The sequence below is a fragment of the Salmo salar genome, chromosome 01 (genome assembly GCF_965601325.2).
Source record: "Salmo salar chromosome 01, fSalSal1, whole genome shotgun sequence".
Classification (NCBI taxonomy): Eukaryota; Metazoa; Chordata; class Actinopteri; order Salmoniformes; family Salmonidae; genus Salmo; species Salmo salar.
This window is the reverse complement of record NC_138291.1, coordinates 39518212-39534313: the sequence shown is the minus strand read 5'-3', so window position 1 is coordinate 39534313 and position 16102 is coordinate 39518212. Positions and strand designations below refer to the sequence as shown.

Below are 16102 nucleotides of genomic sequence, written 5' to 3'. Positions count from 1 at the left end.
GTTCAGCAGTTAACTTGCCATCAATACTGGCTACATAACCCGAACCCACCTGCAAACGGCCCTAATCAATAACAGAAGCGCCCTCCTACCATTTGTTTCTTTACGTTCATACATTTCATTCAGTTCCTTCTATTTTCTCAACATTCGTGGGAGAAGTATGTGTATTGATATTTATGAATGATTTAGTTTAGCTAATCATCGACTGCTCCCTGGTGGACAAAAGTTATGCAACAACAGAATTCCACTTGGAATGTAAACTTCCTCAATCCACAGAAACCACTGTAAGCACTGTAGCGGTGTGCTATCAGTTGCGTGAATACTTAAATAGGTTTTTATTGGCACAGATAAACTGGTCTCTGGTCATATTTCTGATTTTGTGGTAAGTGCTTCAACAATGTAACGCTATACTGTCTTGTGAAAAGAAAAGTTACATGGTTAGTTAGCTCCATTAGCTATTGTTCAATGAAGTTAGCTAGCTAGCTTTGCTTGTTAACTATAGCTTGATAGCTACCTAGCTTGACCCAGGGGGTGGATCTTTGCTTGACACTCGCGGCTGAGAAAGCAGCATATTCATTTATGACATTTGCACACGTGGCAAATATTTTTAGATTCGAAATGTGTGCAAAACTTTGATTAAGAACAAGATAGCCACACTAACTCAAAGTTAGGGTTTGGCTATAGATTCCATGTCAACTATTTGACATATTTTAGGCATGCCACAGCAAATATAGGTATAGGGGTATAATATGCTTGTTATAATACTGCATCACGTAACGTTATTTGGCTGTCAAGAAAGTGTACAATACAAATGGTATCTGATTTCTATAATGTAGCCTAGTCAACTTGAGTTTGGGCAGTAAAACAATGTTGTACTATGCATTGAGGACTGTACAAAATAAGATATGGGGTTAGGGTGTGAATCCCTACCTCCGTATGTGAAACCCTCAAACACAGACCAGACTGTTATTTTAGTGGCAAAAAGTAGGGTGCATAATAGCAATGTACTACATTTACATTTACATTTACGTCATTTAGCAGACGCTCTTATCCAGAGCGACTTACTACGACATCGTTGTTTACTCAGGAAGATTGACTTCGAAATTGGACGTCTATCCATGTCCAGAGGAGGTCGGGAAATGCTTTCAAACCTGGCCACTAGGGGAAACAGTTGTCCCTATTACCATCAAGTAGATTTCGGTTTTGCTTTGGCGTTTTCGACAGTGATTGTGGATTGGCGTAATCCCATGACTCTGGATCATGCATGGTGGACACAGTTTTTTTTGTTTTAGCCCTATCCCATAACTCTGGATCAGAAGGTTGTGTGTTTGATCCCAGTGGTGGACACTATTTTATTTTATGTTTTAACCCTATCCCAAACGTTAACCCTTACCTTAACCATTCGGAAGGAGTGCCTACACTTAACCCTTAAATAGGAAGTTTACCTAAAATCCAACATTTCCCAAGTGATTCCATACATTGAAACTAGTTAGAGGGAGTTTGACTTCTCCCCCTCCCTCTCCGTGCGGTCTAGAACTGGAAAGCAGCAAAAGAACGGGTCACGTGACATGTCATTGTGCACTGCTAGCATTGGCGAAAATCTGATATCAACTTTGGAGGGGGCAATTACATGACATTTTCTCAAGAGCAATTCCTGAGGGGGACACCAAAAGTAGAGCTGTAACACATAGCCTACATTGTAATATGGTAAATCTATATTGAGGAACCAAAGAAATAAGGTGTTTGCTGTACTCCTAACTACCGGTACCCAAAACTACACAACTAATCACAACAGCAATACCATTGCCTTTAACAAATCTTAGTTCAGTCACCAGTTTATGTTGAGAGTGGGGGTATCCATGGCATTTTCCAATTATGTTCCTATTTTACAAGTCAAAAAAATGGAGAACCTTTCATAATGTTGCCAAACAAAGACTCAACAAACTTACCTGAGACTCCCCGTCTCTGCCAGTCTGTCCCTGCATATCTGTCCCCAACTCTGCTGTCTGTGTGCCATCTGTTGCCTGCTCTGCCTAATGACATTGTGAAACATTTCCATTAGAATTTCATTTCTTTCTTATGAACATTTTATCAACTAGTCTTTGAGATATTAGGCTACTAGGGTTCTTACTATGCGTTTTGGTGTATTGAAAAATACTCTGATGTCCGTCTTTTATTTTTCTGCCATTTTTCTACCTGGCTGGCTGGCCTGCTACACACACAGTGTGTAGGTTATTTACAGTAGGAGATGGGCTTCTATCATCTTCAATCATTCTATTTGGGCTTCGATCTAAAAGGTAGCTAGCAAATGTGAAACGGATTAAAATGACAAGAGTTGACAGCTGTATGAGTTCACCATTTACACAACATATGCTGCAACCTTTTGTAATTTTAATAGTTTGTTTCATATTGGCTGGCTTCCAACAATAGCTGAATTTGCAAAGCTAGCGAGCACCAATTCAGTTTCAGTGGTGTTTGCTATAATCTTTGCTACCCGGGTTAAATAAAGGTGAAATAAAATAAATTAATAAAAGTTCACTTGCGACAATTTAGCTTTTGCAACGAGACCATTAAATATATTTAAGACAATGGTAGAAGAGAGTGTAGTTCTGTTCAGTTTGGATTTCAGTTTATCGCTAACCTTATCACAGGGACTTTGAAGCACTAACTTACATCATCTGCATGCTGATTCCATCTTTGACGACGCCACATAAATGGAATAGGTACTAGCTAGCTTAATAGTTCATATTTGCGCGCTAGCTCTGCATATTCAGCTAGTGTGTGTGCGCGATTGACTGGATTAACCTCACGTCAGTTACGTGCATTGAGTGCCTTTCAGACAGTAGATACGACCTCTCTGTTACCTAGCAAGCTAAGGAACTGGCAGTGGATCAAACCATTGTGAGGCAAAGGGTGGGGGGGTTGCAATCTTTTGAAACTTAAAAACGCGCTATTAAGTGTCTATAATCAGCACAATTGCTTTCATTGCGTATTATTAATATTATTTAAATTACATAGTTATGTTTCAGTGATATATTGGGGGGGACAAATCATATTTTTCCCAGGATGGGGGGGTCGTGTCCCCCCCGTCCCCCCCCGGGATTTCCGCCCCTGACTGCTAGCTCTGCTCCGTTGTCAGTCGAAGAGCAATTGAGAAATCTACGAATTGTTGAACAATTCTTTGTTTTATTGAAAGCCATACGCTTTCAATAAAACAAAACAATTCATTGTTTTATTGAAAGCCGTATGCTTTCAATAAAACAAAGAATTTGTCCACAATTCGTGGATTTCTCAATTGCTCTAGCAACTCCTTGTGGCAGGCTAGGCGCCTGCAAGCTGATGAAGGTAGTCAGTTGAATGGTGTTTCTTCTGACACATTGGTGCGGCTGATTTCCGGGTTAAGCGAGCAGTGTGTTAAGAAGTAGGTGGCTAGGCGTGTCATGTTTCGGAGGATGCGTGTCTCGACCTTCGCCTCTTCTGAGCCCATTGAGGAGTTGCAGCGATGAGACAAGGTCCAGCAATTAGTGAGACAATGGGGTAAAAACTACAAAAATCAGCTTCTTGATATGCCATACCTGTCAGGCAAAGGATAAATGTTCACTAACAAGGATGTAAACACATTTGTGCACAGAATTTGAGCGAAATAAGCTTTTTGTACATATGGAACATTTCGGGGATCTTTTATTTCAGCCTATGAAACATGGGACCAACACTTTACATGTGCGTTTTACATTTTTGTTCAATATAAATTGGCCTGTGTGTATTTTCTTTAGTGATCATGTATCTTATTTATCTAACACAACTACAGAGCCTATTTTGAGAGATTTCTCCTGAAGATCCTCAGCTGGTTGCTGCTGGAGTAAAACATGTGCTTTTATAAGCCCATTCATTGCGCAAAAATTCTAAATGCAATTGTGGGTTAAAAACAGTTTTGGTGCACAATTAAAAATATCTACTATTTTTATTTATCAACTTGTAATTGAAGCGCACCTCCCATTCACCATTCAAGTGCAGGCAACAGGCTATCAGTGTGTCACCCACCACTTTACAATGTGAGCTGGAGGCAGTATGCATTTTGAAAACATAATTGTTTGAAACATGAATGTTGTATTGCATATTATTATCATATTATGAGGCATGTTTTACCTTGCTTCAAAGTAACCTATAGGCAAAATCCCACTATGGAAACATGGTGGCAATTATTTTTATAAAGACTTCATAGGCGGAGTGTGAGTTTCAAGTTTGGGGAAACGTACAATATATCCTTCCATTTCTCTAGTTTTGCGTGCCAGTTTCGAATTTTCATATGCACATTTTCATGGAACAGTTTAATTTCAATAATAACATTTTTGATTATCAAAATCATTGTCATGTGGTTAATTATAAAAATAGGAATGAAAATGCTAAAAACCTAAAGGTAAAAGTAAACTAATGCGAGATCACCAGCCTCTGCCATATGGACACATTGATACATCGTGATCCATTGGTGGCTAAAGAAATGAGCGCATGGAACTTATAGCCTATAGGCCAATGCAGCAGTAGGCCTATAACTTCCATTGCTCTTTCACACCAAGGAAAGAAACCAGACACGTGCTCATTGCTCACATGGAGCACTCCAAACAAAAGACAACGAAAAATGTATGATGATTAGGGATGCACGATATATCGGTGAACATATCGGAATCGGCCGATATTAGCGAAAAATGACAACATCGGTATCGGCCTGATGTCTAGTTTAACGCCGATGTGCAAAACTGATGTCAAAGCTGACGTGCATACCTATATAACGTAGACACATGACGTAATGACGCCAAGTAAAATTGTGCGCTACACGTGCAACACAGCATTCCTAATCTAGCCCACAATGTCTGCTGTGTGGATCGTGCAGTCAACAAGTCCAGCAGTCATTTGAAAGAGTAAGAACATTTCAGCGAGACAACTGAAAGGAGAAATCCATTAACGCCAAGATAATCAACCATTCTCTGTCGTGGGGTATGTTGGCTTTCGCCGACTGGTCGAGCACCGGTACACATGTAGCCCTACAAGAGTTGCACAGTAATAGCGTCACTGCTATTAGCTTCACAACATTTTATGGAACGCCGTTTGGGTTTTTGCGTGTCAAAAAAGATACACGTCAAGTAACACTATTTGACCCGTCAAATAACACAGTTCTATTATAGAATGTTGTGTGTTCTGAATTTGCACGTGCAAGCCAAGCGCCACCACTACTATCAGTAGCACTGTCAAAGCTGTACAAAAAAAGTCTGGCAAACAAGCACACACCGGCCACGAACGATGTGTTTACAATACCGCGTTGGTGGTAAGGGATTATTTGTTCGACCGCAACTTCTGGGGTAGCTAGCTTTAGCTTGGTACCTAGCTAGCACCAATACAACCAGCCTGATAACAATGACCAGTAGAAACTGCAGTCATTTTCATTATTCTTAGCAATGATTTAGGAATCCTTGTAAGTATTTGCAAGGTTGCCACTTGTTGTTCGCCTATTGAAATTGAACTTCAGTTCATGAAAATAAATAGCTAGACAGCTACTTAACCCTGTTGCCCAAAGCTAACGTTATAAGCAGCCAGCTAGCTTCATCTGGCTAGTGAGGCCCGACCGGACCGGGTTATGTGTTGTGAAGCTAGCCACAATAAGGATTTGGCACAATAGTGGAATTTGCGGTTTGCCTTCAAAATAAAAGTACCTCTTTGAAAGGGATGCATAAGGTTACAATTGGTGGAATCATGCCATATTTAGACTAGATAATGTTAAACAAGGTTGGTATGTGAAGCAATGAAATGGGATGTCAGTCTACTCGGTGACACCCACAGAACACAACTGTGAAGAGTTTACGCAAATATTAGCGTTATAGCTCTTATCGCGGGACTGTGTGTGTGAAATCACCTCCCCAGTCAGGCTATTGTGTGTATTGACATTCATATTGCACTGTACAGCTTTACCTAAGGATTGGGGATCAATGAAATGGGGTAGCAGTCTACTCAATACCCAATATATTTTTTCCCAATGTCCTCCTCAGAGTTATTAGACTCCAAAACATCCATGCAGTATTGTTTTTCTTCGGGAATAGTGTTCAATACATATAGGTTGACAATAAATGTGGCTCAATTCACAGTTGTTTCAGTTGCATAATAGCTACTATGCTAATGTACTCTGGGTGTCACTGAGTAGACTGATACCCCATGTCATTGAGCCCCAATCCATAGGTACGGCTGTACAGTGAAATAAGTATGTCCCCAATGCAATTCTAAAGTCTAATCCAGTGTGATTTCAATAGATTTGTCAAATTAACAAATTATTGTCTTTTGTTGATTTTATATAAAAACATTCCAACCTCGTTTAGCATGATCTATTCAATTATGGCATAATTCTACTATTTGTTTTCATTTGCATCACTGTTAATGATAGCCAGCAGCATACCACCCTGCATCCCACTGCTGGCTTGCTTCTGAAGCTAAGCAGGGTTGGTCCTGGTCAGTCTCTGGATGGGAGACCAGATGCTGCTGGAAGTGGTGTTGGAGGGCCAGTAGGAGGCACTCTTTCCTCTAGTCTAAAAAAATATCCTAATGCCCCAGGGCAGTGATTGGGGACACTGTCCTGTGTAGGGTGCCGTCTTTCGGATGGGATGTTAAACGGGTGTCCTGACTCTCTTAGGTCATTAAAGATCCCATTGCACTTATCGTAGGGGTGTTAACCCTGGTGTCCTGGCTAAATTCCCAAGCTGTCCCTCATATCATCACGGTCACCTAATCATCCCCAGCTTACAATTGGCTCATTTATCCCCCCCTTCCCCCTGAAACTATTCCCCAGGTCGTTGCTGTAAATGAGAATGTGTTCTCAGTCAACTTACCTGGTAAAATAAAATACATTTAAAAATTGCTTTTATTTTGAAGGCTAACCGCAAAGTCCACTATTGTGGCTAATCCTTCTTGTGGCTAACTTCACAAAGATGGTTCCGACCACCATTAATCAAATAAGAACTGTCTTATAAATTAGGGTTATTTTAGATGATGACACCTAGCTATATAGTAGGCTAGCTAACTATAGCTACTGAAACAGATTATGTCGTTTTGCTATGTTTTTGGGGAAGAACATTGTTTGCATCCATGAGCTAGCTAGCTTTTTTTATGACCAGCACTGTAGGTGCGCGATAAAACTTTACCAGCATCATAGCATACGTATCGATGAATTGTTGTGACATGAAATATGAGTGATAGTGTAATCAATGTGTAATAACTACGTAAAAAATGAATGAACGCGTTAAATTATTATGTGACGTGCAGTCATATTCAGATCCTGATTGGTCAACAAGCTTATTTGACACGTCAAATAGTGTTATTTGACACGCAAAGACCCAAACGGCTTTCCATAGTATGAGAAATCCTGGTTGAGAATGAAACGACTGAAGAAATGAACAAAGAAATGAACAACGAAACAGCACATCAAGTATGTGAAAGAAATAGGTTTTGATTATGTTTTACTGGTAATGGGGACATACGTAAATGCCAACAAAATAACTTTTTGGTCGGTGTCGGTGCGTGTCGGTGCGTGTCGGTGTGTGTGTAACCTTTATTTAACGAGGCAAGTCAGTTAAGAAGAAATTTGTATTTACAATGGCGGCCTACCCCAGCCAAACCCGGACGACGCTGGGCCAATTGTGCGCCACCCAATGGGACTCCCAATCACGGCCGGATGTGATACAGCCTGGATTCAAACCAGGGACTGTAGTGACGCTTCTTGCAATGAGATGCAGTGCCTTAGACTGTTGCGTCCATGTGTGTGTGTGTGTTAACTATATAACTGTACTAGAATGCTTAAAAGGCCTCAAAAATGTTAAATGTCAGTATCGGGTTTTTTGGCAAGGAAAATATTGGATATCGGTATCGGCCAAAAATGTCATATCGGTGCATCACTAATGATGATGGTTATGAAATAAACCAAAACTTGTTTCTCAAAAGTGTAGAAGGTTGTGAACTCTGCAAACAACGTTTCCACTCTGAGAATGAGAACGGTAAATGACTAATTAATTGATGCATTAACAGAAATGAATGTAACCAAATGGGGATTAACGTTGCATTTACTACTGGAGATGTGATGGGGAACTGATCAAAATCAAAAGGCACAATTCACACAATGAAACAATGAATGAGCAAGAAGAGCAGGAGACAGTTGAGCCATTCTGGAGAGAGACTCCCCCATATCTTCGCCACCCCCCCCCTCCCCTTCTTCTTGTCTCAACATTTTAAATTATACTCTGACACATTATCTTCACACATATTTTAGATGCTTTTCATTGACAGCCACAACTCAATCATCAGCTAGGACTATTGCCACACGCGCTGCCCAAATTACAGGCTTCCCAAATAGTCATAGGCCTACGAGCTTGTGATTTGAAACAATCCACAGCTATTTTTTTAAATAAGCTCGCACACACCTTTTCACTGATTCCTCTGTGGTTAAGTCATGCTTTCTGGTAAAGTATTTTCAATTATTTTCATTGTTTCTGTATATACGAGTATTGATCATTTTGGCAAATGTATTTCAATTTAGTTCCCTCTTGAACCCACAGCTATGCCATTAGACTCCCCCTCTAAGTTTTTAACAGAGATTTTCATCTCTGTCACGTATGGAACTGCTATCAGGTGCTCTGTTTAGAATGGTGTTTTCCCAGGTGCTCTGTTTAGAATGGTGTTTTCCCAGGTGCTCTGTTTAGAATGGTGTTTTCCCAGGTGCTCTGTTTAGAATGGTGTTTTCCCAGGTGCTCTGTTTAGAATGGTGTTTTCCCGGGTGCTCTGTTTAGAATGGCGTTTTCCCAGGTGCTCTGTTTAGAATGGCGTTTTCCCAGGTGCTCTGTTTAGAATGGCGTTTTCCCAGGTGCTCTGTTTAGAATGGTGTTTTCCCAGGTGCTCTGTTTAGAATGGCGTTTTCCCAGGTGCTCTGTTTAGAATGGCGTTTTCCCAGGTGCTCTGTTTAGAATAGCGTTTTCCCAGGTGCTCTGTTTAGAATGGTGTTTTCCCAGGTGCTCTGTTTAGAATGGTGTTTTCCCAGGTGCTCTGTTTAGAATGGTGTTTTCCCAGGTGCTCTGTTTAGAATGGCGTTTTCCCAGGTGCTCTGTTTAGAATGGCGTTTTCCCAGGTGCTCTGTTTAGAATGGCGTTTTCCCAGGTGCTCTGTTTAGAATGGTGTTTTCCCAGGTGCTCTGTTTAGAATGGCGTTTTCCCAGGTGCTCTGTTTAGAATGGCGTTTTCCCGGGTGCTCTGTTTAGAATGGTGTTTTCCCAGGTGCTCTGTTTAGACTGGCGTTTTCCCGGGTGCTCTGTTTAGAATGGCCTTTTCCCAGGTGCTCTGTTTAGAATGGTGTTTTCCCGGGTGCTCTGTTTAGAATGGCCTTTTCCCAGGTGCTCTGTTTAGAATGGCGTTTTCCCAGGTGCTCTGTTTAGAATGGCCTTTTCCCAGGTGCTCTGTTTAGAATGGCGTTTTCCCAGGTGCTCTGTTTAGAATGGCCTTTTCCCAGGTGCTCTGTTTAGAATGGCGTTTCCCCAGGTGCTCTGTTTAGAATGGCGTTTCCCCGCGAATTGCATTTTGGCAAATGTTTGAAAATGACATTTTATTGGCTGCTTCATTACATGAGTTGCATGTTCTGTTAAAATGGATTACCATAATGTAAATGTGATTTCTGAGCACTGTCATTCTAAGGTCCGTGGATTAACACCCTAATGGGTTATGCACCCAATGCATATGGTTCCAGTAAATATCTGAAATGGCTGGTAAATTAAAATCTTCCCGGTCATGTTGTCAGGTGCCACATTTTCCTAATGGAAACCCTGCCAGGGTGTCAAAAACATTTCGAAATTTGATGTTTGGAGCAGCTTAGAAATGTTACATTTGGATGAACGTCTAATACTGCAGTGAGACAGTGAGAGCTTGTTGTGTTTACTAACTAGTACCTCAGAGAGAGAGAGAGTGCCCAGAGAGCTGTACGTGAGGTTGTGGTACACATACAGTTGAAGTCGGAAGTTTACATACACCTTAGCCAAATACATTTAAACTCAGTTTTTCACAATTCCTGACATTTAATCCTTGTCAAAATTCCCTGTCTTAGGTCAGTTAGGATCACCACTTTATTTTAAGAATGTGAAATGTCTGAATAATAGTAGAGAGAATGATTTATTTCAGCTTTTCTTTCATCACATTCCCAGTGGGTCAGAAGTTTACATACACTCAATTAGTATTTGGTAGCATTGCCTTTAAATTGTTTAACTTGGGTCAAACGTTTCAGGTAGCCTCCCACAAGCTTCCCACAATAAGTTGGGTGAATTTTGGCCCATTCCTCCTGACAGAGCTGGTGTAACTGAGTCAGGTTTGTAGGCTTCCTTGCTCACACACACCTTTTCAGTTCTGCCCACACATTTTCTATAGGATTGAGGTCAGGGCTTTGTGATGGCCACTCCAATACCTTGACTTTGTTGTCCTTAAGCCATTTCGCCACAACTTTGGAAGTATGCTTGTGGTCATTGTCCATTTGGAAGACCCATTTGCGACCAAGCTTTAACTTCCTGACTAATGTCTTGAGATGTTGCTTCAATATATCCACATAACTTTCCAGCCTCATGATGCCATCTATTTTGTGAAGTGCACCAGTCCCTCCTGCAGCAAAGCACCCCCCACAACATGATGCTGCCACCCCCGTACATCACGGTTGGGATGGTAATCTTCGGCTTGCAAGCCTCCCCCTTTTTTCCTCCAAACATAACAATGGTCATTATGGCCAAACAGTTCTATTTTTATTTCATCAGACCAGAGGACATTTCTCCAAAAAGTATGATCTTTGTCCCCATGTGCAGCTGCAAACCATAGTCTGGCTTTTTTCTGGCAGTTTTGGAGCAGTGGCTTCTTCCTTGCTGAGCGGTCTTTCAGGTTATGTCGATATAAGACTCATTTTACTGTGGATATAGATACTTTTGTACCAGTTTCCTCCAGCATCTTCACAAGGTCCTTTGCTGCTGTTCTGGGATTGATTTGCACTTTTCGCACCAAAGTACATTCATCTCTAGGAGACAGAACACGTCTCCTTCCTGAGCGGTATGATGGCTGCCTGGTCCCATGGTGTTTATTTTTACCTTTATTTAACTAGGCAAGTCAGTTAAGAATTTTTTTTTATTTTCAATGACAGCCTTGTTCAGGTGCAGAACGACAGATTTTTGCCTTGTCAGCTCAGGGATTCGATCTTGCAACCTTTCGGTTACAAGTCCAATGCTCTAACCACTAGGCTGTCTGCCACCCCACTTGCGTACCATTATACTTGCGTACTATTGTTTGTACAGATGAACGTGGTACCTTCAGGCGTTTGGAAATTGCTCCCAAGGATGAACCAGACTTATGGAGGTCTACAATTGTTTTTCTGAGGTCTTGGCTGATTTCTTTTGATTTTCCCATGATGTCAAGCAAAGAGGCACTGAGTTTGAAGGTAGGCCTTGAAATACATCCACAGGTACACCTCCAATTGACTCAAATGATGTCAATTAGCCTATCAGAAGCTTCTAAAGCCATGACATCATTTTCTGGAATTTTCCAAGCTGTTTAAAGGCACAGTCAACTTAGTGTATGTAAACTTCTGACCCACTGGAATTGTGAAACAGTGAATTATAAATGAAATAATCTGTCTGTAAACAATTGTTGAAAAATTACTGTCATACACAAAGTAGATGTCGTAACCGACTTGCCAAAACTATAGTTTGTTACCAAGAAATTTGTGGAGTGGTTGAAAAACGAGTTTTAATGACTCCAACATAAATGTATGTAAACTTCTGACTTCAACTGTACAGGGTGCATGCTTCTTGCCCATTGGCTGTTCATGACAGGTGAATTGAGTTGATTGTTCATTTGACCAGGATGTTCTTTAAGATGCTGTGAGTAGTGTTGTCATGGATATGTATCAAATTGCAACTGAGGTGCCCAGAACAGTAGCTATTCAGCACCCAGGTGGAATTCCAGTTGGCTGATGGCTACAAAAATAAGAGCTTACGATGTTAGAAATGCATTGCAAAGAGCTAAGCACCAGATATCAAGCTTAAAAAAGGAGCTCTCGCTGAAGTAAGTACCACAGCTCACATGTTGCAATAGCCTACTTTTGTTACAGCTAGGCAGCCTACTTGTCTTCTGAGTTGATATCATGCATGCCGTTGGTTCAGCAAATGTAGAAATGATAGCCTAAAATTGACTGTCAGATTGATTAAAGGTTGTTTTAATGTTTGATTGTAGTCTTTAATGCTTTGGGAAGTGCCATCAAGGATTTAAGTCGTTGCAGTTAACTTCTAATCCATAAAGATCCTTATTCTTATCATACAAGTAGGCTTATCCAAAGTGTTGGGAAATTGGCAATGATCTATAATTCCTAACTGTTAGCCTATATTGAATGATAAGAGTTTTAGGATTAATGTGAGAAGTATATAGGCTAATGATCATTTGTTATGTTTGAAATGTGATACCTCGGTTTCCTGAAATGTGACACCTCTATTCTCAGATAACACAGACCAGACAATGCTCAATGAGGGAGGGAAGCTAATAATACAAAATAAACTTGTGGTTGTTGATAAAGGCTGACCGATATACAGTGCTTTCAGAATGTGTTCAGACCTCTTTACTTTTTCATCAATCTACACACAATACCCCATAATGTCAAAGCGAAAATAGTTTTTCAGAAATGTTTGCTAATAAATTACTGATCACATTTACATAAGTATTCAGACCCTTTACTCAGTACTTTGTTGATGCACCTTTGGCAGCGATTACAGCATCAAGTCTTCTTGGGTATGACGCTACAAGCTTGGCACACCTGTATTTGGGGAGTTTCTCCCATTCTTCTCTGCAGATCCTCTTAAGCTCTGTCAGGTTGGATGGGGAGCGTTGCTGCACAGCTATTTTCAGGTCTCTCCAGAGATGTTCGATTGGGTTCAAGTCCGGGCTCTGTCTGGGCCACTCAAGGACGTTCAGAGACTTGTCCCGAAGCCACTCATGCTTTGTCTTGGCTGTGTGCTTAGGGTCGTTAACCTGTTGGAAGGTGAACCTTTCCCAGTCTGAGGTCCTGAGCAAGTTTTCATCAAGGATCTCTCTGTACTTTGCTCCGTTCATCTTTGCCTCGATCCTGACTAGTCTCCCAGTCCCTTCCGCTGAAAACATCCCCTCAGAATGATGCTGCCACCAACATGCTTCACCGTAGGGATGGTGCCAGGTTTCCTCCAGATGTGACGCTTGGCATTCAGGCCAAAAGAGTTCAATCTGGTTTCATCAGACCAGAGAATCTTGTTTCTCATGGTCTGAGAGTCTTTTTGTGCCTTTTGGCAAACTTCAAGCGGGCTGTCATGTGCCTTTTACTGAGGAGTGGCTTCCGTCTGGCCACTCTACCATAAAGGCCTAATTGGTGGAGTGCTGCAGAGATGGTTGTCCTTCTGGATTCTAGAGCTCTGTCTTGGTCACCTCCCTGACCAAGGCCATTCTCCCCCGATTGCTCAGTTTGGCCGTGCGGGCCAGCTCTACGATCAGTCTTGGTGGTCCCAAACTTTTTTAATTCATATTTTTAAATGTAACCTTCATATAACTAGGCAAGTCAGTTAAGAACAAGTTCTTATTTACAATGAAGGCCTACCCCGGCAAAACCCGGACGACGCTGGGCCAATTGTGCGCCTATATTCTTCAATTTAAAAATGATGGAGGCCACTGTGTTCTTGGGGACCTTCAATGCTGCAGACATTTTTTGGTACCTTTCCCCAGATCTGTACCTCAACACAATCCTATCTCAGAGCTCTACGGACAATTCCTTCGACCTCATGGCTTGGTTTTTGCTCTGATGCACTGTCAACTGTGAGACCTTATATAGACAGGTGTGTGCCTTTCCAAATCATGTCCAATCAATTGAATTTACTACAGGTGGACTCCAATCAAGTTGTAGAAACATCTCAAGGATGATCAATGGAAACAGGGTGCACCTGAGCTCAATTTCGAGTCTCATAGCAAAGGGTCTGAATACCAATGTAAATAAGGTGTTTTTATTTTTAATACATTTGCAAACATTTCTAAAAACATGTTTTCATTATGGGGTGTTGTGTGTAGATTGATAAGGAATTGTTTTTATTTCATCCATTTTAGAATAAGACTGTAACATAACAAAATTTGGAAAAAGTCAAGGGGTCTGAATACTTTCTGAAAGCACTGTATAGCGGTATCAGTAAGTTTTGTCCCCCATAAAATCGGTATCGGACCCCAAAAAAACACCTGTCCAGCTGTTGACATGAGAATTCGTCATAATGGTTATGTAGGTCTTATTAATGTGTTAATAATATGCATATCCTAGCTTCTGAGTTAGTGTAGGAGGCAGTTAAAAATGGGCACATATTTTTTTCAAAATTTCTCAATACTGCCCCCGAGCCCCAACAGGTTAAGTCCTTATATAGGTGTCCTTCAAATAAAGTTCTGCTAGTATTTCCTTATGTCATCTGAAATGATAAAAGTAGCATGGTTGTAAATCTGAGGGGCCCCCCCCCCCACCTCAGTCAGGGCACATTGTGAGGGAGATTAGTCAGACGCCGTAATCTGAAAAGCATATGACCTGCTTGATTTGCCACATAAAATCCCTTGAGAGGAAGTTAGTGGAGTCTCCAAACAGTTGAGCTGAACTAGTCTGGGATTCTTTTCTTAGAACAGAATGCATGAAACCCAGAGGAGATTCTAACATTCAAACAAGTTAATTCTCATTCATTCCCAGGGAGAGCTGCTTCTCTGAGAGTGAAGAGGAACGCAGTCTGTCATGGACACACAGCAAGGAACTCAAAGACTCCCTCGTTGATATGTACAAAGGTAAATACAAATGTTCAACTATGTATTCTGGTTATTAAGCCAATGTTACACATGTCAGATACTCATTTCCTTGTTGTTATTGTCAACTTTTTGTGAGAGTGGATGTGTAGCAGAATGTTCAAGTAGGATAAACCAGTCTAGAAACGTTGCAATATGTTGTTCTATAAAGTTTGAATTGTTCTGTTAAGATGTAAGACAACCAGAGTGTTTATAGTGAGTCCACTCCATAAGGGAATCTAGAACGCATTCTGAAGTGTAGCCTAATAACAGCACTTCTAAGTCCTCAACTCAACCAATGTAAAAAAAAAAAAAAGGATTTCACCACTGAGTTTCTAAGGCTTCTGAGAAACCTCCTTTCCTTTTGACACTAGAGACCAATGTGTGTAAGAATTGAATCTTGTGTGGATGATTTTGGTGTTAAATGTAATGTATTCAGAAGAGTGTGATGTGTTGGATGGAATTACCAAAAAGCGCTGTTGGAGAAAAAAATGATATTTGAAATGTTAGACCCAAGTCTCTCCTCAAGAGGGCACACTTGCCATTTCAAATTGTTGTTTGAGAACTTTGGTATGAAGGAAAACTGAGCCTGAGGTGGACCATCCTTCTAAAACGAAATAAGTGAAGACCTTTTTCAAGCCTATTGAAGTGCTCTAAACTGTGGGTGTGACTGACATATGTTTTCTGAACTAGCCTATTCCATTTATCCACAATTATATCAAGTCTCTCTTCAAACAGGAAAAAGTTGCATTGTCCTTGGTTCGCTGCTAATCTTCAAAATAAATCGAATGGAAACAGGGAGCCCATAGGCATAGACAGTCTGAACACCATAACAAATATGTTTGCCAAAAACCTTTTATTACAATTTATTTGACTTCCAAAACCTTTGGCCTGTTACTCGTTATTGTAGATCCTATTAATCCACAGAGATGTGGTGCTGGTAGTCCTCATTTCACAGTGTTCATCTTCATGACAGTGTGAAGTGTTTAAAAAAAGTGGTTTGAATTATAAATGTTGTCCTTTCATAGAGAAACCACAAGTGGTTATCAAGCATAGGGGATTGCTGCAGGACTGGTGGGGGACAAAAACAGCAGTCAAGAACTGCCCCAAGGCTGGTAGCCTATGCATTTTCCTGTTACAGTAGAGGTTAGTACAGCTGAATAGGAAAATTCCCAACAGTAAGCGCTCTATGTTAATTGAAGCTGTTTTGACCTAGCGGCAGGTTTGTTGCGTTACTG

General features: G+C 40.9%; 1 protein-coding gene across 4 annotated transcripts in view; it reads left to right on the top strand.

The window, feature by feature from the left end:
- Positions 1-226: 226 nt before the first annotated feature.
- The window catches only part of mipol1 (mirror-image polydactyly 1), a 73965-nt gene continuing 58089 nt past the window's right edge, over positions 227-16102 (top strand). For all 4 annotated transcript variants that reach the window (XM_014194636.3, XM_014194627.3, XM_014194632.3 and 1 more), the window contains exons 1-2: positions 227-379; positions 14776-14867. In XM_014194636.3, coding sequence (XP_014050111.3) covers positions 14858-14867 — 10 coding nt within the window. In that variant the 5' untranslated portion in view covers positions 227-379; positions 14776-14857. The remainder of the gene's footprint in view (positions 380-14775; positions 14868-16102) is intronic.